The sequence below is a fragment of the Musa acuminata genome, chromosome BXJ1-11, assembly GCF_036884655.1.
Source record: "Musa acuminata AAA Group cultivar baxijiao chromosome BXJ1-11, Cavendish_Baxijiao_AAA, whole genome shotgun sequence".
Classification (NCBI taxonomy): Eukaryota; Viridiplantae; Streptophyta; class Magnoliopsida; order Zingiberales; family Musaceae; genus Musa; species Musa acuminata.
Genome location: NC_088337.1, coordinates 25,342,159 through 25,367,839, shown reverse-complemented (window position 1 = coordinate 25,367,839; position 25,681 = coordinate 25,342,159). Strand labels below are relative to the sequence as shown.

General features: G+C 38.7%; 1 protein-coding gene across 1 annotated transcript in view; it reads left to right on the top strand.

The window, feature by feature from the left end:
* LOC135597358 (MADS-box transcription factor 51-like) overlaps window positions 1-25,681 on the top strand; it is a 38,099-nt gene that overhangs the window by 10,200 nt on the left and 2,218 nt on the right. Inside the window, exon 2 of the mRNA XM_065090202.1 lies at window positions 23,985-24,063. Coding sequence (XP_064946274.1) covers window positions 23,985-24,063 — 79 coding nt within the window. The remainder of the gene's footprint in view (window positions 1-23,984; window positions 24,064-25,681) is intronic.

The window sequence follows — 25,681 nt, the reverse complement described above, 5'->3', positions numbered from 1 at the left end:
TCTTGTGCATGAATGTTCTTTATTTCTTACAAGATAATAATTCAGTAAAATATATTTTTTTTGTGTATGTGCTCTTCCTTTCTTGGATGATTGTTCAATATTTTTTTATTTATTTTCTTCTTTTATTTTATTATCAATATAGGAAATAAAATCTTAATTATATAGGATATTGCTATATGACAAACCTAAAATGTCAATTGAACCCAAGCTCAAGTTCACTATGAATCTAAAGTTATTTGGGTCTGCCTTTTTTCTGTCTGTCTGTCTGTGAAATGTAGCTTGATCTGCATTAGAAAGATTGAATTGTGTCAATCATATCTTGACTGTGGTCTCCTTGTTTCATGGTTGCCTCATGCATTAAAATTTTGTTCCTTGTAAGAAGATGTTATGGAATAAAAAAATATAATAGAAGATGAACCCACATCTAATTGGGATTTAGGTTTCTAGAAATTTTTGATGGCTTCTTTAGATCCACTTACATTGTCAACCACATTAATATCTCTAGACTTTCGAGAATATTTTTGTAAATATTTCGTAAGAGAGGTAGTTCATAACCAACTCGAGCTATCCCCTAGACTTTTGAAAATATTTTTACGAATATTCCATACGAAATATAATTCATAATCCACCCGAGCTGCACCTTGGACTTTCGAGAATATTTTTATGAATATTCTATAGGAGAGACAACTCAACAACTCGATAATTGACCTGAGCTACGTTTTGGACTCCTATTCATATCGATAGGAGTGTGCTAGCTTTACGTGGCATTGACGTGGCAAATGACAACTAGTCAATTTTATATTCCCTATTATTTGTCTCCCTTAAAAACGTGCTTGGGGCATTTTGGGGTTTGAAATGCATCGTTTGGGTTTTTTCTAGTCTTATGTAGGTTAAGTTTTCACGCCTTAGGTGTACTTTGCCTTGTTCTTCTGTAGTAATGAGTTTTTACTTGGCGTGAGTTAGATTTTCCTCGACTTGTGTGCCTCTTTGGCCCAATCTTCTATCGCAACGGGTTTTTTTTTACGCAGGTCGGGTTTTCTCGACTCACACGTCTTGGATGTACTTCACTTTATGCCTCCACTATAGTGAGTTTTACTTGGCACGAGTCAAATTTTCCTCGACTCATGCGCCTTAGGCACCTCTTTGGCCCGATGTTCCGTCGTAGTAAGTTTTTTTCGCGCAGGTCAGATTTTCTCGACACGAGCGTTTTGGGCGTACTTCACCTTGTGCTTTCATCGTAGCAAGTTTTACTTAGTGCGAGTCAAATTTTCCTTGACCCGTGTACCTCGAGCGCTTCCCTGGCTCGATCTTTCGCCATAGCAGGTTTCCTTTTTCGTGGGTCGTGTTTTCCTGATATGTTGGGTCCAGCCCATATGTGAGCTTGGACAATTGGGCCTATTCAGCCCAAATCAGTAATTAAGAGAGAAAGGGCAAAATTGGGCAGCGTGCAGGGTGTGTGTGCGCACAGTCTGATTGCAGCGTGCGTGCGGCGACGTGCTAAGAAAAAAAGAGGAGAGAGAAATAGAGAGAGAAAGTAAGGTTTCTGAGTTTTTTTGCTTGACGATCGGTGGTCAAACGTTGTCCGTTTCGGCCCAAATTTTATGTGGAGAATCCTTGCAGCAAACTCTACAATCCTAACGGTGTTGATCTGCAGTTTACCCTCTCTAAGGTACTTTCCTACGATATCCACTCCGTGAGACCTAGAATTCTCTTTTGAGGAGATCCATCCTATGTGATGAAGATATGCTATTCTTGAGCCAAGATCTATGATCTTGATGTTATTCTGATCCTCTAGTTATTCTAGAGAAGACCTACTGTAAATCTGTTATCATTATTATTGATAGTGGAAGTTTGAGGTGGACTACGGTCCCGTGGTTTTTCCCACATTGGGTTTTCCACGTTAAAAAGATTTGGTCTCACTGTGTCATTTGAGAGTCTTTGGGTGTAAAGCATTTGTTCATATTCCCAAAGATGAGAGGTCCAAGCTTGATAATAAGGCAAAAGCATGTATCTTTTTGGGATATGGTCATGAAGAGTTTGGGTACAGATTATGGGATCCAGTGAACAAGAAGATTATTAGAAGCAGAGATGTTGTGTTTCTTGAAGACCAATTATTTGATGATGGTGATAATGTTGAGAAGCCAGAAACCTCTGTTTATATTCCTTGGAGTTTGGGTCCAGTTCCTTCACCTGTAGTTCATGATGATCATGGGGGAGATGAACAAGAAGATTGTGGTGAGAATACTAGTGATGATACACCTACAGTTGATGATGCTGAACCAACTAAACAGGCACCTCCACCACCAGTTGAGATTCCATTGAGAAGATCCACTAGAGAGCGACAACCCTCTACCAGATATCCTCCACATGAGTATGTTATGCTTACTGACGGGGGAGAGCCAGAAACTTACCAAGAAGCTATTCTACATGAGAATAAGAGTGAGTGGGTTAAAGCCATGCAAGAAGAGATGAGATCCTTGCTTGAGAACCACACCTATGACTTGGTAAAGCTGCCGAAAGAGAAGAAAGCTCTCAAGAATAAGTGGGTTTATAAATTGAAGACTGAAAATAATAGCTCACAACAAAGATACAAGGCACGACTAGTTGTGAAAGGATTCAGTCAGAAGAAAGGTATTGACTTTGAAGAAATATTTTCTCCGGTTGTGAAAATGTCCTCTATCCGAGTTGTTCTTAGTTTGGCTGCCCGCTTGAATTTAGAAGTTGAGCAACTTGATGTAAAAACAGCATTTCTTCATGGTGACTTAGAAGAAGAAATTTACATGGAGCAACCAGAAGGTTTCAAAGTCAAGGGAAAAGAAAATCTGGTATGTAAGCTTAGGAAAAGCTTATATGGACTCAAACAGGCACCTAGACAGTGGTACAAGAAGTTTGATTCCTTTATGATGAGCCAAGGGTATGATAGAACCACATCTGATCATTGTGTGTTTATGAAGAAATTTTCAGATGATGATTTTATTATTTTACTGTTATATGTTTGATGATATGTTGATTGTTGGCCATGATGTTGGAAAAATTGAAAAGCTTAAAAGAGAGCTAAGTAAGTCTTTTGCCATGAAAGACTTAGGATCGGTGAGACAAATACTTGGCATGAAGATTCTTCGTGATAGGAAGAAAAGGAAGATTTGGCTATCTCAGGAGACTTACATTGAAAAGGTTCTTGAAAGATTCAACATGAGTAAAGCCAAAGCAGTTTGTTCTCCACTTGCAGGTCATTTCAAGTTGAGTTCAAAACAATGTCCTACAAGTGAGAAAGAAAAAGAAGAAATATCCAGAGTGCCTTACTCATCTACAGTAGGCAGTTTGATGTATGCTATGGTTTGTACTAGGCCAGATATAGCTCATGCAGTTGGAGTTGTTAGCCGATTTCTCTCAAATCCTGGAAAGAAACATTGGGCAGCAGTGAAATGGATATTAAGATATCTAAGAGGTACTTCCAGGTTGTGTTTATGTTTTGGTGATGATGAACCTGTGTTAGAAGGGTACACAGATGCAGACATGGCAGGTGATACTGATTCCAGGAAGTCCACTTCGGGATTCTTGATGACATTTGCAGGAGGAGCAGTCTCTTGGCAGTCTAAGTTACAGAAGTGTGTTGCTCTATCAACCACAGAAGCAGAATACATAGCAGTTACTGAAGCCTGTAAGGAAGCTTTATGAATGAAAAAGTTTCTACAGGAATTGGGCTTGAAACAGGAAGGATATACTGTTTACTGTGACAGTCAGAGTACTATTCACCTCTCCAAGAATTCAACATACCATTCTAGATCCAAGCATATTGATGTGAGATATCACTGGATTCGTGATGTGCTTGAGATGAAAGAATTATAGTTGGAAAAGGTGCATACCAATGATAATGGTTCAGATATGTTGACAAAGTCTTTGCCTAAGGAGAAGCTTGAAGTATGTAGGCGAAGAGCGGGCTTGGTACAGCCCATCATATGAGCTGGAGGGGGAGAATTGTTGGGTCCAGCCCATATGTGGGCTTGGACAATTGGGCCTATTCAGCCCAAATCAGTAATTAAGAGAGAAAGGGCAAAATTGGGCAGCGTGCAGGGTGTGTGTGCGCACAGTCTAATTGCAGCGTGCGTGCGGCGGCGTGCTGAGAAAAAAAGAGGAGAGAGAAATAGAGAGAGAAAGTAAGGTTTCTGAGTTTTTTTGCTTGACGATCGGTGGCCAAACGTTGTCAGTTTCGGCCCAAATTTTATGTGGAGAATCCTTGCAGCAAACTCTACAATCCTAACGGTGTTGATCTGCAGTTTACCCTCTCTAAGGTACTTTCCTACGATATCCACTCCATGAGACCTAGAATTCTCTTTTGAGGAGATCCATCCTATGTGATGAAGATATGCTATTCTTGAGCCAAGATCTATGATCTTGATGTTATTCTGATCCTCTAGTTATTCTAGAGAAGACCTACTGTAAACTTGTTATCATTATTATTGATAGTGGAAGTTTGAGGTGGACTACGGTCCCGTGGTTTTTCCCACATTGGGTTTTCCACGTTAAAAAGATTTGGTCTCACTGTGTGATTGATTTATTGCTCTATTGTTTATGCTGTGCTGATTGATTTAGCATTTTGATATCAAGTTGGTATTTTGATGAGGAACCTATTTTGATACACAAAGAGGGAAAAGAATTATTCCGCATTAACAGGTTTCTTCCCAACATGATACACATTTTGTCGAAGCAATCCTGAGGAGACATTATCATTTGATTGCAGAGGGTGACTTTATCGTAGGAGGGTGGAAGACTGCCTTCCCCGATTGGCACCACGTGGTCGTGGGTTCGATTCCCACAAATGATGCTGAGCATATCTTCTTTACATTCTCCTCAACTGGTGCTTAAATAATTAAGGAAAAAGAGGAAGAGAGAGAGAGAGGGGTGCTTGAGGAAGATTCCTTGATTGTTGCTTGGATAGGGGAGAGATTTCTTTTTCGATTGACATCTTAGCAACAATGAGATAGTGTCCCCTTGATGTGGTCCCAAAGAGACACTTGTACCAATCTTAGGAGGAGAGAGGTCATCCTATGTCTATAATTCTCTCTTGGTTTATTTAGTGAGGCTCATTCCATTGCTCGAGCCCTAACTTTAGAAGCTTTCTTCTTGATTTTGATTCCAAAAAAGTGAGTCAATCCTTAGGTCATTCGAGGTCTGACTTCTGCAACTTAGGTTGTGATGTCTCCCCTCTTGCATGAGTTCTTCCCAATCCACAAACGATCAGTCGATCAAAGTCCATACCCTGTCCTTCGATAGTTCAAGGTCGAAAGGGGTCTTGGCCTCTTCCTCGTTAAGGGGGTAACTCCCATAGACCTTGGGGTTCTACGAGATTTAGAGCTGATAAAGAGTTTGCATGAGAGTGACTTGGTAGTGGGCGCTCCACTCTTGGAGGGCTTGCGAATCAAATATTCTATCCCGGTCAAGTTCGAACTGTAGGCTCCTCATCTTGGCCAGCATTTGTATAGTCTGATGCTTGGGTTCTTTGCCCTGTGATGCCCTTAAGGCATGACTCTGCCTTCCCCTTCACCCAGTGATAGTGTCTTCTCTTGAATGGTGAGGCATATCATCGTCTCAGATGGCGCCCAACTCCTGGCACTATTTAGTAGTGTTTATTGGAGAATGTAAGCATGTTAGTATCTCCCCATCCCGCACGCTTTTGCATCTTGCTTTCGACTATGCAAAGGGAAGAGTAGCTATTATTCGACCATTCAGGGGGGCTTCAAAGTTGATGGTGCTCCTTCGAATACTAAGGGCTGGAAGGACCATTTCTTTTTTGTAAGTTTAGGTCAGGTTTGGGGATTCAACCGTGCTTGGTCGACACACTCTTTTGACAATACTCCTCCCTATTGTCGAACAAGGAGGGATATTCTATCGTCGTCTGAGACCATTTGGAAGATGGACGAGGACTAGTTGGTTGATACAAGTCTTTAGTCCGATTTCTCGGGGTATGACCCGAACCCCTCATCACTCCCTACTATGATTTTATGTAGTTTTATAATATCAGTCTCCCCTTTTATTATAGATATGGACTTGCATTATCTGAAGAAATGAGGGCATGGCTCATCTTCCGGTACGGCTACTACCTCGACAGTCATGACCCCCATTTGTGAGGCACTTGTATCACATGTACAACGAAAAAATAAAACAAAATTCATTTCCTAAACAAAAGCATCGAATCGCCAAGAGATTACTGGGAGCATAAAACTCCTTCAAAATGATGAAACTACATCGAGGAGTGAGACATTCTCACGTAAGGAAACTCATATATCCCTTAAAACATAGATCCTGATCCGCTTGGATGAAGAAGCTCTTGCGAACTCCTCTCTAGCGGAAGTCCACACGATGAATGACAACAGCGACGCACCTCTTCCTCGTTGCGGGTTCTCTCCTCGTGACAACGCACCACCACGTAGAACCGATAAGCAAGAAGGGGCCGACCCTCTTGTTGTCCTCTCATACTACAGAGGGGGCTCACATCAAGGGAGAGATGAGAGGAAGAGATAAAGAGGCCAACAGCTCTAAGGGTCTAGCCTCGGATCATTTGAGCCCCCCTCTTATTTATATAGAGCCCCTTCATGAAAACTTTAATGGATCCTTCTTAATGGGTATTGGATCCTCATCCAATAACCCCTCTAAGCTCCATGCTCTATTGGGTCTCACCCAATAGATCCATTAAAACAGGGATAAAGGAGACTTCTTGGATTATCCATATCGAATCTTCTATTCGTCGAGTCGTCCACCATATGTATGTGACCCTCTAGGCCCAATACTGAGCTAGTTATGAGTTACATGTATCAAAATCCCTTCTGACTCAGTAAATTATTATCCAGTTAATAATTTACTCAACTCATCGACTATGTACGTATTAGGCCACTACATCATAGTCCCCAAATGATACAAGAGAATCTAATTCATTGGACCTACATGTCCTTAATTATCATGTATCTATAGTCTCTCATTCATCTAATATCCCAAAAACCATATGACAGACATGATGCTATCAAGCTCATACGGAATCCATTCAAGTCTCACTCTTATCGATTCTCCCAAAAAACTCTCTCGATCCGAGTGACTCTAGCTAGGGATTTACCTGAGTAAGAACACACAAGATATTCTTCTCATGATACCGAGATTAAATGATCTTTTATTGACACTCAATTATATTTATGAGATTGGTTGTCATTCCCAATGACTATTTGTACTAGATCTGAAACTTCTAAACCTATAAGTCTAGTATCAAAGAATAGAGTACTCAAAGAAGGTATCCTTGGTATCTCATGTCTAATGACCAGATACATAATTGAAACTGTGGAATCGCTATCTAACGATGAGGTATCATTAACTATTCAACATTCTATAAGTAGATCATTTAGTGAACTCATTCTCCAATGAGCACCTGCACTATATCCCTAATGTCTTCACACAAGCATCTATGAGACCAATTGCCTCCATCATATGGATAGGTATATAGTATATCGGTCTGTCCGGTTATCTCAATATCCTTCTCGAGTAACCTACGATCGGGAATATTTAGAATCTATGTTTAAAGACGAATTGATCTCGTTATCATGATCTAATTCTCATTGCATAGATTCAAAGACATCACAATATATTCATCATACAATATAAAGTAAGAAAATATCATTATTAATATTAACCAAAAAAGGTTATGCAATGGATTACACGTGTCATCATTCACGTAATTGGCTTGCAGAGCACCTGTAACTAGTAGCCCTGCCTAAGGAACTTAGTTTAACTCAACCAGTCAAGATGCTAGCATCGGCCAGCCAAAGAAGAAGTATAAGATAGTTGTGAAGAGGGCCTCTCGTCTCTTGAGGAGGGGATCTGAGGAGCCTGTTGTAGGTGGAAGTCTCATTTCAACAACGCTAGAGCTCTTAGAGGATCCCAAGAGCCCTAGGTCTCCCTCGGGCTAAGGAGAGAAGAAACTGAGGTCAATGGTTGACCTTAGCAAGGGGAGGCCTTGGCCTTTGCAACTTTGACAATAGCTGACTTGCCCAACCTGACCTCGGGCACCCAGTTGCAATCGATATGTTAAGACCTATAGGAGGGGCAGAAGGTGTGGGAAAATAGTGAAGCCTTGGAGTAGTATTGTTGGAGATCCCCGTGTCCGAGGTTGGCAAAGCAGATTTATCTCTTCCCCTCTAAGGTGTTACTTAATCAAGGCTATCATAACGAAGTGCTGGTCAGTCAAGCCATGAGTGTGTTTTTTTATTTTTATTTTTTACCACTTCTCTCTATACTTGTAGCACCATCATTATGTGATGACCTTGTTGGACTGGGTTGCCGACATTGTTATTGACCAGCAAACTCAGGAAAATGTCGACCTTCGGGCAGAGGTCGAGAGGCTGAAGGAGGTGGGAGTTGATCCTTCTGTTGCTGTTGTTGTTGTCGAGGTGAAGACTCGGGAGGAAGCCGATCGAGGGCTTACTACCCTGGATAAGTAGTTGGGAGATGTCCGAGGCAATAACTAAGTTATAGAGGAGCTATTGGGGCTCGCCCAAGAGTTGGATTCGGCAAAGGTGCTCAACTTGGAACTTGAAAGGAAGCCTGCTACAGTAGAGGAGCAAGCTTGGGAGCTTAGGGAAACGTTGGAGACTGAGCGAGGTAAGGTGTTGCGATATCAAGAGGAGAGAGGCATCCAGTACAAGGCATTTGTGGGATTTACAAAGGGACTGGAAACGTCGGGGGTCGACTCGTAAAGTGTTGCGATATCATTTAGTGAACACATTCTCCAATGAGCACCTGCACTATATCCCTAATGTCCCCACACAAACAGCTATGAGACCAACTACTTCCATCATATGGACAGGTATATAGTACATCGGTCTGTCCGGTTATCTCGATATCCTTCTCGAGTAACCTACGATCGGGAATATTTAGAATCTGTGTTTAAAGACGAATTGGTCTCGTTATCATGATCTAATTCACATTGCATAGATTTAAAGACATCACAATATATTCAACATACAATATCAAGTAAGAAAATATCATTATTAATATTAACCAAAAGAGATTATGCAATGGATTACACGTGTCATCATTCACGTGATTGGCTTGTAGGGCACATGTAACTAGTAGCCTTGCCCAAGGAGCTAGATTTAACTCAACCAGTCAAGATGCTAGCGTCGACTGGCCAAAGAAGAAGTATAAGATAGTTGTGAAGAGGGCCTCTCGTCTCTTGAGGAGGGGATCTGAGGAGCCCGTTGTGGGTGGAAGTCTCATTTCAACAATGCTAGAGCCCTAGGTCTCCCTCGAGCTAAGGAGAGAAGAAACTGAGGTCAATAGTTGACCTTAGCAAGGGGAGGCCTTGGCCTTTACAACTTTGACAATAGCTGACTTGCCCAACCCGACCTCGGGCACCCAGTTGCAATCGATATGGGAAGACCTGTAGGAGGGGCCGAAGGTGTGGGATAATAATGAAGCCTTGGAGTAGTATTGTTGGGGATTCCCGTGTTCGAGGTTGGCAAAGCAGATTTATCTCTCCCCCTCTGAGGTGTTACTTAATCAAGGCTATCATAACGAAGTGCTGGTAAGTCAAGTCGTGAGTGTGTTTTTTTATTTTTATTTTTTACCACTTGTCTCTATACTTGTAGCACCATCATTATGTGATGACCTTGTTGGACTGGGTTGTCGATGTTGTTATTGACCAGCAAACTCAGGAAAATGTCGACCTTCGGGCAGAGGTCGAGAGGCTGAAGGAGGTGGGAGTTGATCCTTCTGTTGCTATTGTTGTTGTCGAGGTGAAGGCTCGGAAGGAAGCCGATCAAGGGCTTACTACCCTTACTAAGTAGTTTGGAGGTGTCCGAGGCAATAACTAAGTTATGGAGGAGCTATTGGGGCTCGCCCAAGAGTTGGATTCGGCAAAGGTGCTCAACTTGGAACTTGAAAGGAAGGCTGCTACAGTAGAAGAGCAAGCTTGGGAGCTTAGGGAAACGTTGGAGACTGAGCGAGGTAAGGTGTTGTAGTATTAGGAGGAGACAAGCATCCAGTACAAGGCATTTGTGGGATTTAGAAAGGGGCTGGAAAGGTCGAGGGTCGACTCGTATAGGTTTGGAAACCTGATTTCCCTAGCCCATTTCAAGATATAATATCCCGAGCTAGAGCTTGAGGACCCATTCACCACCAACCCCGAGCGGAAAGTAAGATACCTTTTGATAATAAATAATCCTAACTTGTCTCTCATTCGAATGCTTGATCTGTTGTCGAGCCACTTTGTAATACTTACGTTTGCCTTTTTGTAGATCGGTTTCTAATTTTGGTTGTGGAGATCCAATTTATCTATTGTAATTTTTCTTGGAGTAATGAAAAGATGCATTCTATAAACTTAAAGTGTACCTCAATCAGACCCAAGGGGGGCCTTAAGGATAAAACTTCTTTAAGTTGGAGATATGTTATGTTCTTGGCAACGTCCCACATTATGTTGTCCCGAGACAATATGTCTCGTCTCAAATGACTTTGACGACTTAGTATGGTCCTTCCTAGTTTGGTGCTAGTTTTCCTCGGGATCGAGTCGGGTCACTTATATCAGCATTGTGTAGCACAAGTCTCCTAACCGAATTTCTCAAGGGCGAATATCTCAATTGTAGAGCTTGGCCACTGCTTTCTTATATCTCATAATTCGTATATGCACAGCTACTTGGGTCTCATCAACTAAGTCAAGTCCAGCTCAAAGTCCTACTTCGGAGGCTTCCTCGTCGAAGCCATGTTGGGAAAACCATCTCAGGTGGTAGAACAACCTCAGTATGGAAGGCTAGGCTAAAGGGTGATTCTCTTATCGCGGTGTTAGGTGTCATTCAGGAAGCCCATAGGTTGCTCGGTAATTCATCCACCCGAGTACCCTTCGATCCGACGACTTGTGCAAATGCTAGTCGCTCTATAGGCGAGTATCACTCCTCGAGTTCGCTAGGTTGGACTATGTTGTCTTGGATTAGCACGGAGCTGGCGGCCAGTTCAGTGGTTATGGGACAAAGACTGAGAATCTCTTTCGAGGTGGAGCTCAACTGCGATAGTTGGGCGAGGTGGCATTTTAGTCTTACAACAGCCTCTTGGCATTTCTAGGTCCACAAGAAACCCTTTGGGTTCTTAAGGGCTCAAAAGAAAGGTTGGCATTTATCACCTGATCGGGATAAGAATTGGTTTAGTGTCACCATTTGCCCCATTAGACTTCCTTTATCAACCGAGATGGGTGTATTTCCAATGTGGCTTATATGGGTTTGCATCTATCCCTCTATGGTGTACAATGAATCTAAGGAACTTTCCTAGGCCGACTCCGAGAGCACACTTAATTGGATTAAGACGCATGTTATATCTCTTTAGGATTTGAAAGTTTCAAACAAGTCTGTCAAGTATAAGGCTCATCTCCAAATATAAGTTTCAACCAGGGAATATTAACCACCATGAACTTGGTCAAAACAATTTTGGAGCATGGCTCATCTCCAAATATGACATGCAGGCTCATTATCCCGAGATTGAGTTGCCTGTGAATCCCGTCAACGAGGAAGCAATAGGGATGAGGTCATTAGTTGTGAACCTAAGTTTGTAAAAGGCATCAAAATAGCATTGAAATAAAGGATTTCAATAGAGCTACCTATATGGATCATGAGCCTCTTTACATGGGTGCTGACCATTCTCACGGAAACCACCAAGGCACCATCATGGTTTGGGTTAAGGCACTGTGTTTCTTCCTCTCTGAAAGTTATTTTGTAGTCACCTTTAGTCTTGGGTGTTTTCCAATAATGGCTTGGGCGTAAGGTCTGTGACCCGAGGTGTTGTATCCTCCTAAGGTCAATCACCATTAATGATGTTGATTTATCTCTCGATTGGCCCCAGAGGTCAGGGTGATGGCTCCTACTATCTTCCGACGAACCACCTAAGGTGCCCTTGTCGTATGAGCTCCTTAATATGTTACTTCATATCATGACAGTCGTTCGTATCATGATTATAATCACGATGAAAACGATAGTATCTAGATTTTTTTTTCTTTTCTCAAGTGGAGTCCTCATTAGTTAGGGGTTTCTTAACAAGCTTTTTTCTCTTATCTGCAAGAAAACTTCCATTCTAGTCAAGTTCAGGGGGTCATTCATTTCTCTCACTGTGGTGACCTTGGGCGGGGGTGGATTGTGGTCGCTCTTACCTCGGTTTCTTGTTAGGTTCCCTATGCTTGCTCGAGACTATTGCATCGACAATAATATACTGATTAGCTCTTTAAAGCACTTTGGGTACTATCGTTGGTGTTCTTTCTACCACCAACCAAAAGAGACAAGAGGGCTTTAGTCCCATCATAAAGGACTGAATTATGAGTGAAGGGTGAACGTTGTCTACACCTCGGGTCTCGTTAGTGAATCGGGTGATGAAGATCGAGTGTTTCCTCATCACCTTGTCTTAGTCCGAGAAGCATAGCTGCCGTGGGCCTTGGGCACACATTCTCGAGAAAATGGAGCTTGAACTCTTTTGCTAGTTAAGCAAATGAGCTAATAGAAAGCAACTTTAGATGAGCGTACCACTCTCTTGCCAAACCTCTTAAGGTGTAGCACATTAGAAAATAGCGATTGCTAGTCATGGGTTTTCTGCAAGCCAATCACGTGAGTGATGACTCGTGTGACATGATACACACTTTTATTTATTTGATATTTTTTATACTTTATTTTGTCTATTACATGTATTATGATGTCCATGGATTTATGCAATAGGAATCAGATCGTGATGAGTTCATGATAATAAGATTGTTTCGCCTTTAAACATACCCTAAATAATTCCGATCATAGATTACTCGAGAGGGACATCGAGATAATCGGATAAACTAGTGTGTTGTATACTTGTCCATATTATGGAGGTGGTTGGTCTCATAGTTGCTCGTGTGTGAACACTAGAGATACACTGCAGGTACTTATTGGAGAATGAGTTCACTGTTAGAACCATAACGGCATTGGGGGAAGGTGAATTAGTGCTTTAGGAAAAATCTCAGTTTGAAAATTTCGTTCGATGGAAAATGATATCGAAAGTGTGCTTGACTTAGAGTAAGTGTAATAAGCAAGTAACTCAGAAAGTCATAGCAATAAAGAGCAGAAAGAAAATGTACATCGAATTTATAGTGATTCGATCGTCGCGACCTACGTACACTCCCGATTCCTCTTCCATCAAGGCCATCGATGTTCACTAATGATCTTCTTTTAATGGGCGAAGACCAACTACCCTCTTTACAACTCTTTCTCATTTTCACAGGTTTAGGAAAGAACCTTTACACATCTCTCTTTTACGTTAAGATCTCACTCCTCCCTTAAAAAGACCTCTAAACACTAGGAGGAAGAGACTATACATTTCAAGATAGTTTACACATTTTTTTCTCAAGTATTATTTCCCCTTTTTGCTCTCATTCTTGCTATCCCAAGCAGGAATGAAGGGGGGATTTATAGGCCCCAAATATTTATAGTGGTTCGGTCGTCGCGACCTACGACCACTCAAGATTCCTCTTTTGTCGAGGCCACCGGTATTCACCAACGATCTTCGATCTTCTTTCAATGGTAAAGACTAACTACCCTCTTTACAACTCTTTCTCCTTTTCACAGGCTCAAGAGAACCTTTACACATCTCTTTTACACTAAACACTAAGAGGAAGAGACTACCCTTCAAGAGAGTTTACACACTTTTTTCTCAAGTATTTTTTCCCCCTTTTCTTCTTTCAATGGCAATGACCAATTACCCTATTTACAACTCTTTCTTCTTTTCATAGGCTCAGGAGAGAACCTTTACACATCTCTTTTACACTAAACACTAGGAGGAAGAGACTCTACACTTCAAGAGAGTTTATACACTTTTCTCAAGTATTTTTTCCCCTTTTTGCTCTCACTTTTTTCTCAAGTATTTTCCCCCTTTTCTTCTTTTAATGGCAATGACCAATTACCCTCTTTACAACTCTTTCTTCTTTTCACAGGCTCAGGAGAGAACCTTTACACATCTCTTTTACACTAAACACTAGGAGGAAGAGACTCTACACTTCAAGAGAGTTTATACACTTTTCTCAAGTATTTTTTCCCCTTTTTGCTCTCTTTCCACTTTTTTCTCAACTGTTGGTCATTGAATGAGCCTTCTAATCAGCCCAAAATAGTCTCGATTCAGGCCCCTAATTAAATTAGCATGGTAACACCTGAAACTAACTCAATTAAGACCTAAACTACTTCGATCTAGACACACACGATTACAAGCAGGAATCTTATGTTGTCTGGTATATCATTGGTTCATCCTAATCCTTCATTGCATCGTCCTCTCTTTCGACGTAATGCCCGATCCATTGGCATGTTGACCTCCCGCAACATTCGATCTTCTTGACGTAATATTCGATCATTCTGGCTCGATGCCTGAACTCGCGACACGAAGTCTATCTTCTGACACGTCAACCAAACCTCCGACCGGACGTTATCTTCTGACATGTTCCACTCTAGCCCAATGTCTGATTCTCTTGCTTCAATCGATGTTTTTCCATGATCGAAATTAATCCTATGTCACTCAAATACTGATTAGATCATAACTTCATCAATTGATCTTATTATTAAATCTGAGATTCAACACACTAATTGATCCACTCATAGAATGCTGGATGATTAATGATACCTTATTGTTAGACAGCGATTCTATCGTCCTAGTGATATATTGATCCCTAGACTTGAGACACCAAGAATGTCCTGTATGAGTACTCCACTCTTTGATACCGAAAGTTACAGATCTAGCATAACCAGTCATCTCGAGTGGCAACCAATATTACGAGGGCTATTGAGTGTCGATAGAGGATCATCCACTCTCGGTATTATGAAAGAAATATCCCATGCATTCTTGCTTAGGCAAATCCTTGCCCACGGTCATTTAGATTAGAGAGAAAATTCTCTAGGAAAATCCGATTAGAAAGATACTCAAGAAGAAACTATATTGGCCTAACAGCACCATGTCCGGTATACGATCTTTGGAATATTAAAATGATGAAGGACTCTAGATACATGATAACTGAAGACAGATATGTCTAATGGATTAGATTCCTCTATATCGTTTAGGGAATGCAGTGTAGTGGTCTAGTACGTATGCAATCGATGAGTGACTTATTATAGAGACAATTATTCACTAAGCCAGAATGAGTTCTAATAGGTATGACTCATGACCAACTTGATATTGAGCCTAAAGGGTCACACATATATGATAGGTATTGCAACGAGTAAAGGTTCGAATATGAGATATTCGTTTGAGCCCCTATCTTATTGGATATCCAATAAACCCCGGAATTATTGGATACTATATATGAGATACAATAAGAGCTAATGAAAGATTAATGGGTAGAGACTCACTAATATAAGAGGCTTATGGAGCTGGATCTCCCAATAGGGTAGGATCCATTAAGGTTAAGTTGATAGAGGACCTCTATAAATAGGAGGGAACCAAAAGACCATAGGCTAGACCCCTTTTGGCTGCCACCTCCTATTCTTCTCTCCCCCTCTCCTCCTTAGCTAGCAACCCCTGTTTGGCACGTGTAGACAACAAGAAGGGTCGACCCCTTCTTGACTGCGTAGTATGCATAGCGAGGAGATTTAAGCAGCATCTTTGCAGCCCCTACCGTGTAGATCACTACTATAGAGGAGGACAATTGACATCCTTCATCCTCTCTCAAAGATCTGCAGATCTCTATCTACCCAATAGGGTATGATCCATTATGGTTAAGTTGATAGGGGGCCTTTATAAATAGGAGGGAATCAAAGGACCATAGGCTAGACCCCTTTTAACTACCACCTCCTATTCTCCTCTCCCCCTCTCCTCCTTAGCTAGCAACCCCTGTTTGGCATGTATGGACAGCAAGAAGGGTCGGCCCCTTCTTGATTGCGTGGTGCGCATAGCGAAGAGATTTAAGCAGCGATTTGAAGAACATCTTTGCAGCCCCTACCGTATGGATCACTACTAGAGAGGAGGACAATTGACCTCCTTCATCCTCTCTCAAAGATCTGCATATTTTTAGGGATATACGATCTTCCTAGATAACATATCTTTCTTGTATGTATAATTTTCAATTTCACGGGTTTTTACACACTAATCTTTGTACGACGACAATAAACTATTTTGTATGAAAATTTGAGATTTTTTATTTTCTCTTCTTCTATTACGCATGTGATGTCGCTATTGAGAAACAATAACGACGTACTCCATTAGGTCAGTAGCATCAAACGTTTCCAATGATAAAAGGCGGAAGTTAGTGGGTATCGACTCCTACTAGATATCATGAATAAACGATTATCGACCCGAGGTGGAGTTGATCTACCCATCACCCCTAGATTGGTGAAAGTTATGACATCTCTTCCAAGCGTCAATCCATTTACTATAGTTGGATCCTTAAAAAGTTATCTGTTGAACTGGTCGAGTGGGTCCCGGATTCAAGCGGAGTAGAGCGGTGGTGGGGAAGCCTACTGAACTCTACGGTCGAGGAGCGGGGTGCTCTTTCTGTCGATTGCTCGATAGGTCTTGGATGCCTATGAGAGGCTAGCAATTCATCCAACGAAAGGGACCCTTACGGACGTTGATGTCGGTGGTTGCCAAACTGTCAAAACAATGGTTGAGGTAGTGGCATCACCCATTGGTCTAATTTAGGTAGGAGCAAGGTAACAACTTGTATTATACCGATAAAGGAACGAGTAGATGGTTCGATGGCACTCCCGAAGACGAAGGCCTAGAGTCGTTGAATGAATGCTAATACTGCATTAGTACTCACGGTGAGGTGGACATATCTACGTGGGGAAAGAGTGGTTGGTGCACTGTTTGAGTGAAAGTGTCGTGGGTCGAAAGCGGAGCGTTACACGAATGTTCATGGACAGGGTCGACCTACAAACGCTCCTATCACATTGGACCCTCCTTCTAACACCAAAATGTTAGGAAAAAATATCGTTGACATCTTCGTCAGCATAATGTGGCCTTGATCCATATACGAGAAGTCATCCAGAATAGAGCGCAACCTCTCTAGTCTCGTTGCCTACACAAAAATCGAGGTCGGGAGTCGCTTCCCGAGTCAATCCCTCCGACGCTTAAGTTAGCACCGAGATCCTTTTTTTAGTCTAGAGTTAAAGGTGTATTTTTATACTGACCTTGAGGAGAAGAAATTTCTTATAAAGATTCCACAGGGAAGACAGTTCACAACTGTTTTGAGCTACCCCTTGGACTTTCGAAAATATTTCATAGGGGAAGCAGTTCATAACTCACTTGAGTTGCCCCTTAGACTTCCAAGAATATTTTAACAAATATTTTATAGAGATGCAGTTCGTAATCAACCCGAGCTATCCCTTGGATTTTCAAAAATATTTCTATGAATATTCTGTAGGGAGGCAACTTGGTAACTAGTTCTTAATATCTTAATTGTGGCTTGTCTCATGGCAACCTCAAACACTGAGGTAAAAGTAGAACTTTGTTGACAAACTACCATAGATAAAATTGTAAATAATGTGTTCAATATAATGCTCGTGTATATCCATGACTTTTAATTTTGTTTATGCTTTACACAATATGTAGAGGACTTATAATAGGCTTGGCAACCCTATTTTAATTAGCTTTTGTGACCGTTTCAAGCTTATAATTACAGGTTGTGTGTAGTCATTGTGTCGAAGAAAAACTACCCAAAAATAAGCCATCCAGACAACACAATACCTAGGAGTTACTTAGGAGGCACATGGCTAGATGGGCCTTAGAGGTAGTGTCTAGAGTTGGTTCGTTGTCTTATTCCACAGTAGTATCATGTGAGCACTTATGAGAACTTCTGATCGCGACAGACCACCTTGGACCTTTTGTCGCATGACCGTTTAAAGCTTACGAAGTTTACGTTTGTAATTTGCATTGCCTATCAAGTGTTTGCTGAAATAGTTGCTTGTGAATCTTGAGTTAAACACTTTCTCTAACCCGTCTTCTTTTTTATAGGTCCTTAAGGAAACATAAGAGATTTCGAGGAAACTGATCCTCTGCAAACGAATACTTAAGGGTGCTACATGACTTAAGCAAAATCAGTTAAGTCTATGACATATGGTATCAGAATGGGATAAGTACACTTAGAAACACAAGTATACAAACGTGGGGGACCTAACAGAGCAACAATGAGTGTAGCCAGCATGTATGATCGTTTGGGGAAAACAAGTATTGAGATGTAGGGAATGAAGTTGCTTAATGTAGCCAGCATGTAAGACTTAACTAAACTCACACCGGAGTCGAAGTCATTGGCAAGTTGAAACAACATAGTAGATCAAAGTTCGACTATTCAATAACAATGACGAAGAGTAATTGGGAGCCCAGAGGCACATTGCAACTAGAGCAGAAGATTGAAGATTTAATAAAGGCAAAGAGATGCAACGTTCGCGAAGTCTTCGACAAAGATATTATAAGTGGGAGAAAATCACAAATAAAGCTGTTAAAAAAGGTATTCGATGTAATGCTCATATATATCTATCTTTCGATTTTGTTCATGCTTTGCACAACATGTAGAAAGCTTGCAGTAGGCTTGACAACTTTATTTTAGTTAGCTTTTGTGGCTGTTTCAAGCTTATAATCATATATTGTATGCAGATATCGCGTAGATGCAAAACTACCTAGAAACATGTCATATAGACAATCATTTTGAGAGTTTTCTAGTTCCGTAGTGTGGTGCGAAGTGTTAGTCGTCACAACACCCAAGAGCTACTAAAGTGGCATATGGCTGGATGAGCCTTTAGGGTAGTGTCTAAGACTGGTTTGTTGTCTTGGTCCGCAGTAGTGTCATATGAGCACTTATGGAGACTTTTGATCACGACAGACCACCTTAGACCCTTTATGGCATGACCGTTTAAAGCTTATGAAATCAATGTTTATAATTTGCATTGTCTATCAAGTGTTTACTGAAATGATTGCTTGTAGATCTCGAATGTAACATTTTCTCTAACTTATTTTTTCTATTATATGTCCTTAAGAGACCATAAAATACTTTTGGAAGGTTAACCTTTTACGAACAGACATGCAAAAATGTCACACGGTTTAAAAAAATTCAGTTAATTTTATGACAATATAATAATCTCACCTTTCACACACCTTGAAAGGAAAAATATATAGCGAGAAAAAAAAAGTCAAATGGTTGATCTCAAATAAATAAATAAAACATTGTAATACTATTCGATAACTATGCTAGTATAACAACTTCAAAAGATTATAATTTTTTTGTTACATTAAATAATATATAAAATGTTTTACTACGAACTTAAATTACGAAGATGCAGTAACTATTAGGATGTCTCGATAAGTATAAAAGATTATAAAATTTTGGATATTTATTCTTTTCTTTTCAATTATCGTAGTTTGTTTATGGAAATTTAAATCAATTGATGAAAATACAAAGAAGCTAAATATCATGGACATAATTCGGAACAGATCAAATTAGCATATGTCACACCATTTCTAGGAAATTATTTTAGTAGTCAAAAGAACTGATACTATTTAGCCAGATGGTGGACAATGATGCACCCAAATATTTGAAACACATGCTTTTGTTGTACTTGTGCTCAAGCATAGTAAATAAGAACCTTGTGTGTGCCACATAATCATAAGATCACATGATCTCATCATGCGCTTAGTAGCGCTAAAATTTTTTATCATGCATTATAAAACAGTATTAAACAGCCTAAAACTTCACATCAACTCAATGTCAGTAACTTCATAAATCACCAAAATACATGTTGAAACTGATGAATGAAGACAAGAAAGACTTATCAAAGTTGTATGTAATGAGCAGTATCCTCCTTGGTAACTTACGAATTGTGTTAGAGACATGGAACATCTTATCAGCCGATTTCGTGGAAAGTAAGGAGTCTCGTGTTTAGAGAAGCTAACAGTTGTAACTGGTTAGCTTCTCAGGTGTGACCTTTCTCAGCCCTGGTGGGACTCTTGGTCAAAGGAGTTGGAACTCTGTTTTTGTGCTTTGATGAGCAAAGCATAAATATATACAATTTTTTAATCTTTATCTTTCCTCTTTTGCTTCTGTGTTTCTTTCACTTTTTTCTCTCTCCTTTTCTTTAATCTATATCCATCTATTGACCTTTTTCTTTCATAATTAATTGGTCTTCTTAGTATTTTACTTCTCTGTTCTATTATGCCTTTTCTTTCCTCCATCTTGTTATTCCTGGTTGTTCTTTGCTCTTTGTCATCTTATGATGACTGAATTTCATAATATTTTAGTATATTTTTTAATAGGTTCTTACAGAGTGGACGGCAGATTGACGTGATCAACTATGTACATATAAACAATCCAATTAAAGAACTAGACCAACCATGAATTTTATTCTCCATTTTGTTGGTTTGACCACTCAGTGACATACAAGAATGATCATGAAGAAATAAAATCACATATATAAACCAATATGCCACTAAATCATCATTTGATTTGTTTTGTTGATAGTACAGGTAAAAAAAAGGTATTACATTTATCATTCTTTTCCAGTGATCATAGATTAATTGTAACTGCTCATATTGCACATTGAGATTCTAACATCTGGAATTGACCATGAAAAATTATGTAATATTATAATGTTTAAATTCTAACTGATACTTGCAGAGAAAATTTCATGTGAATATTGTATTTAGATACTTGACATTACTTTTGGCTGCTACTCATTGCCTACCATGATTTGTAGCATCATTGAACATAAACATTAAAAATAGTGACTAACATTAGAATGCTAATTAAGATCTGTAGGTAATATTTTCAGTCTTTGTAATAGAAATCTTAGGGTTAAATCCAACGTATATTTTAAATATAAAAATGAACATCAACATTATTAAAGATATTAATATCGTAAACTCTTAAATTACTTATTCTTACCCTAAAAATATGAACATACACACAATAACAATGATAAAACTATAATTTCCCAACTATTTTAGGTTGACTATTTAAATCTTTTACCACTGTTGGGATCTCTAGAGAATCATATGTTTAATTAAGTTAAGAACATTTAATTTTTTATTTATAATTTTTATTTTTTTAGGTTCTCTCTCTCTCATCATTTTACTAATAGCAATCATTTTATCCTAAGAATATAAAATGATTATGAAACTGTAAAAAATCCAATTAATTTGTTTAAATATAAATTACTTCAGTCGTTCATCGACTTTCACTCCACATACACAATAAACAACATAGGGACATGTCAAAAAAAAAAACTTGCCTCCACCTATCATATATTTGTTTCGTTAAAAAAAATTCTTCAAGAGAGAAAGAGAAAGTAGCAGTAGAAAAGGAGGGAGACATGAGCCAATATCAAATTAAATAGAAAGTAACTAAAAAGAAAGGAGAGGAAAACGATTGTTGATTTAATATCATGGGTTGTAACCATGCGCAAATGCTACATCATCTCCCACATGGATTTCATTGATCCAATGTAACTAATCCCACACTAGATATGAGTAGCAATGAGTGTACATTGAGTCACTTATCTTAGGTCAAAGACTCCAAATTACATCCAATACATTTTCACATCTAAAATATTTGTCTAGTGATAACGTACCTAACTCACTTACCTTAAGATGAGGGTTTAATCTTGCAAAATTTTTGAAGTGGAAGTAGTTTGATTGCTGAAAACTTTGTTATATCATTGTAAGGTCTTGGATCGTAGCCCATCTTCATTTATATACCCAAAAAAGAAAAAGTGTACCTAGTCCTTGATAAATATATAAATCTCTACCTGCCCTTTAAAGAGAATTTTGAGTACATTTTTTTGTGATTAGCTAAGTGGTTATCAAGCCTGTTGCAAAATATATTATGTATACAAATGACTAGTATACAAATTCGGCTTGATAACAAAGAACGATAAGTGAAAGCATCTTCGTATCCTATATCACCTATGTAGGACTATGGGGATCTAGTGATTTGATTGAAACAATGAAAAATATACATTTTGACCTAATGAGGATGAGAACATCAAGAACACGCATGATGAGGATTATAACGTCCCAAATCAATTAGTCACATAAATATGTGTGCAAAATTTTGATTAATATATCTCTTTACCCAAAATATCTAAAGAGTAAGAGAAAAGATTACACGATCGCCATTAATATTTTTATAATCTTCGATCCCAAGACACAAGAAAAAAATTTTAAAAACAGGAATATATGAGATTGCTAAAATGAGGTGATGCTTAAAGCTATCAAAAATAAAATTCTGTCATGGGTAAATGAATTAGTATGATGAAGTGGCATTAAGGTCATTAAAGAACCAAAAATTTCACAAGAAACTCGAGGAAAATGAAACCCAAATATGAGAGAACAAAGAATTTTGCTCAAGTATTCCATCAATTTAGTTCCATACATCAAAGGAGTCATCATGAACAAAGTCTTGACATCTGCTAAGCACCATCCATAGATTCTAGGAACTTGCTTGAAGCTTATCGTGTTGTTTGTGTCATCAACATGACTAATAAAATTGCTTGGTATCAGTGCATAATCCTAACTGATACCCTCTAACCACTCAACACCAATAAGCAAATCACTATTAATTTAGATATGTAGGATATCAAGTATGTAGAAGAATGAATAGCTATGTTTGATATTCTTAGTCAATGAATCATAAGATCTTTCCTTCTGATTTCCACTAAATTGTAACATACCAAACGAGTTCACCGAATGGATCAAATTTAAGTTCATGTTCTTCTAATAGTTTTACACTCTAAGTTATGAATGGTGCCTATATGGGGTAGGCGAAAAATAGGAGAGGCCAATCACAATAAAAAATGGGAAGGGGTCGACCGATTAGACATTGCTCATTGTAAATTATGACATTCTACAAAGAGAAGAAACATCAAGCCATTAACTATAAAATAAGAGAAGACTAAAACTACTGTAAAATGGTTCCTATAGATAAAATGGATACTTTGGCATATATAGACTAATATCATCAAACATGATACTGATGAAGCATGTCACTGCTTAGCATGAGGATTATAAAGAGGTAGAACAGGTAGGATATAATGCTAATTCATATTTCATCCCTTTATGTAGTATTTTGACATATTAAAGGTTCAAGTATTTCAGAAAAGCAACATAGTAGCAAATAATCCTGAGAGGATCAATAAAATGAAATGTGATGCTGTTTCCTAAGTTTAGTGTCAAGTAAGTCAATAGGTTAGATAGTTTTAACAGATATAAAGTTTACATAGTTTATGCAGGCAAAAACAATTACTAAGAACTTGCAATACAGGAAATGGAAAAAACAAATATATAGATATAGAAAATAACAAACATGAACAAAGTGTTCTATATGGTTCCCCATACCTTTATCTTGTTGGAATGTTATACGACGAAATATAATTTGTAGCTGTCCTCCTGAAATTTTTGCTGTGATTTGGCCTGTTAGCATTTAGCTTTTTGTTTGGGCCAGATGACTGTTCTTTCTTCTTGCGTCTAACACACTACATTTTATTGCCTTTCTTTCACAACTTTGTATATCTAAATATATTCACCCTTGTCTGATGATGAATTTATCTGCTTCTTGATCATTCTTTAAATTATTTGAATGATACACCCTTATTTTGTCATGGCAAATGGCCTTCACTCATCATACCCTGATCAAGAAAAGAAAAAGTGTTAATATGAATAGCAGTGTAACAAACTAATGTTACTTGCAGTATTGAATGTTATTATTCCAGAGATCATAAAACCTCGACAATGTCCACATAACATACCTCTCTTCAAGCATATCCACATACTCTCCTTGAATCCTTGGAAATCTTGCAAAGGAAACAATGTTACTACTTGGTCATTCAAATGCTTAGATTTTATTACACATCTGTACTTATCTCTCTTGAGAGTGAGGATGAACCATATAACTTGTTTGTTGCCAGTTGCCAGTTGCCAGTTGCCACAACAGTTTTCTTGGGCGGTACAATTGGAGACTAACCATTTTATGTTGAATTCAGCATGGAGAAAACAGTAGAACGTTACCGGAAATTTTCGAATGCAGCAGGAGATGTGAACAAGTCTGATGACAATATGCAGGTGAAACTTTTTCGCATGTTTCATTGTCTATCATATTTCTAGAAATTATATCAGCCTTCAACTAAAGCATGAGTTCATAAGAAATGTTTAAATGTAAAGTAGAAAAATTACCAACCTGACATTTTTTTCTTTATCCAGACCTGATCTATCAAAACAATGTATTTGGCATGCTATTTTTTATGGGGGCATAACACAGTGTGTGCCACCAATTTTTTATGTATGCGATACATGTAACTGGCAGGTGCTCAGTATTTGGCATATCAACATGACTTTGACAATTAATTGGTCAAGTTCACAACTTCGTTCTCGAGTTAGTGGTTGCACATATCACTCATCAGGTTCCTAATTTGAGATAAATGTCATCAACATCTGATGCATTGCACAACTCCATTCAAAGTGTCAGGTGTTTCAAAAAGTTTGTTTCACTCGTTGTCTAAAAGACACAATAGAACCAGTAAGACTAGGCTCGGTACGAATTACTAATTAGGAATAGGAAAGGAGTTTATCATCACTTAAAAAGCCATGTTTGATCCTGAAGCATCATGAAATAATGTATACAGGTGTGTATGAGTGCAACAGAGAGTTTCTTCTCTTTTTTTTCTTTTCAAAAATCGATAGTAATCTTAAAATCACCATCTTCAACTAATCAGGATGATTCTAGGAATTCTAGGAATCTAGATCAATAAAAGACCATCTTATAATTTTACTTACAGGGCAAGTTGAATAAAGACAAGTTGTATTACTCTTGCATCACAAATATATACATACACAAATCTGAAGACTGTCTCAACTTTGTATCACTTATGCATGACACATTACAATTTGTCTTGATATATAAAATGGCAAAAAGGAATCTTAATGGAATTGAGACATGGTTGTGAATCACCACTTGACAAGGATAGTTTAAAGAGAGAGGGTGTTTTTGTTTTTATTAGTTCCACCTCTTTCAATAGATTGATCTACTAGGAATTTTGGTTTCTTTCAATTACCTCGACCTATTTATGAAGTGTCATTACAAAGCATTTCCAACAAGAATATGCTCTTCGGTCTTTGTCTATATGTTTGTCCTGATTTATATTTCTAATTATGCATGTATCATGAATTGTTAATATGTAGTCCTAGTGAACTTGCATCAAATATGCGCTGCTCATCGATGGATGATTTCTTCCTTCTCCTGAAATTAGTCTAAGTCACATCATTAAGAGACTTGATATTGGCGTATGCCAATTCTCCTTATTTTTTTTGGTCATGCATAATAAATGTTTCTAATTTAGTATTTATTCTAACCGGACTCAATGGTGCAATCTGAAGTGCAACATGTTATGCCTTTATAAATGATATGTTTCTTTTCTTGCTATCATTTTTTCATATTACCTGTTCTTAGAAATTGATCTATTATTTTCTTGTACTGTTGGCATGTATTGTCAAGATATATTATTCTGAAACTTGTTTTTTTTTCAAAAAGAAGTTACACCTACGCCTTCGGCATCAGACATCAAACTTCTAATCGGATTATTAAGATAACAACTCTTCCAGACAAAACAACCTTCGAAAGCAGCCATGTTACATTCACAGTATACATGAGAGACTTGAACTACATCTAGACCTTAAACATGCC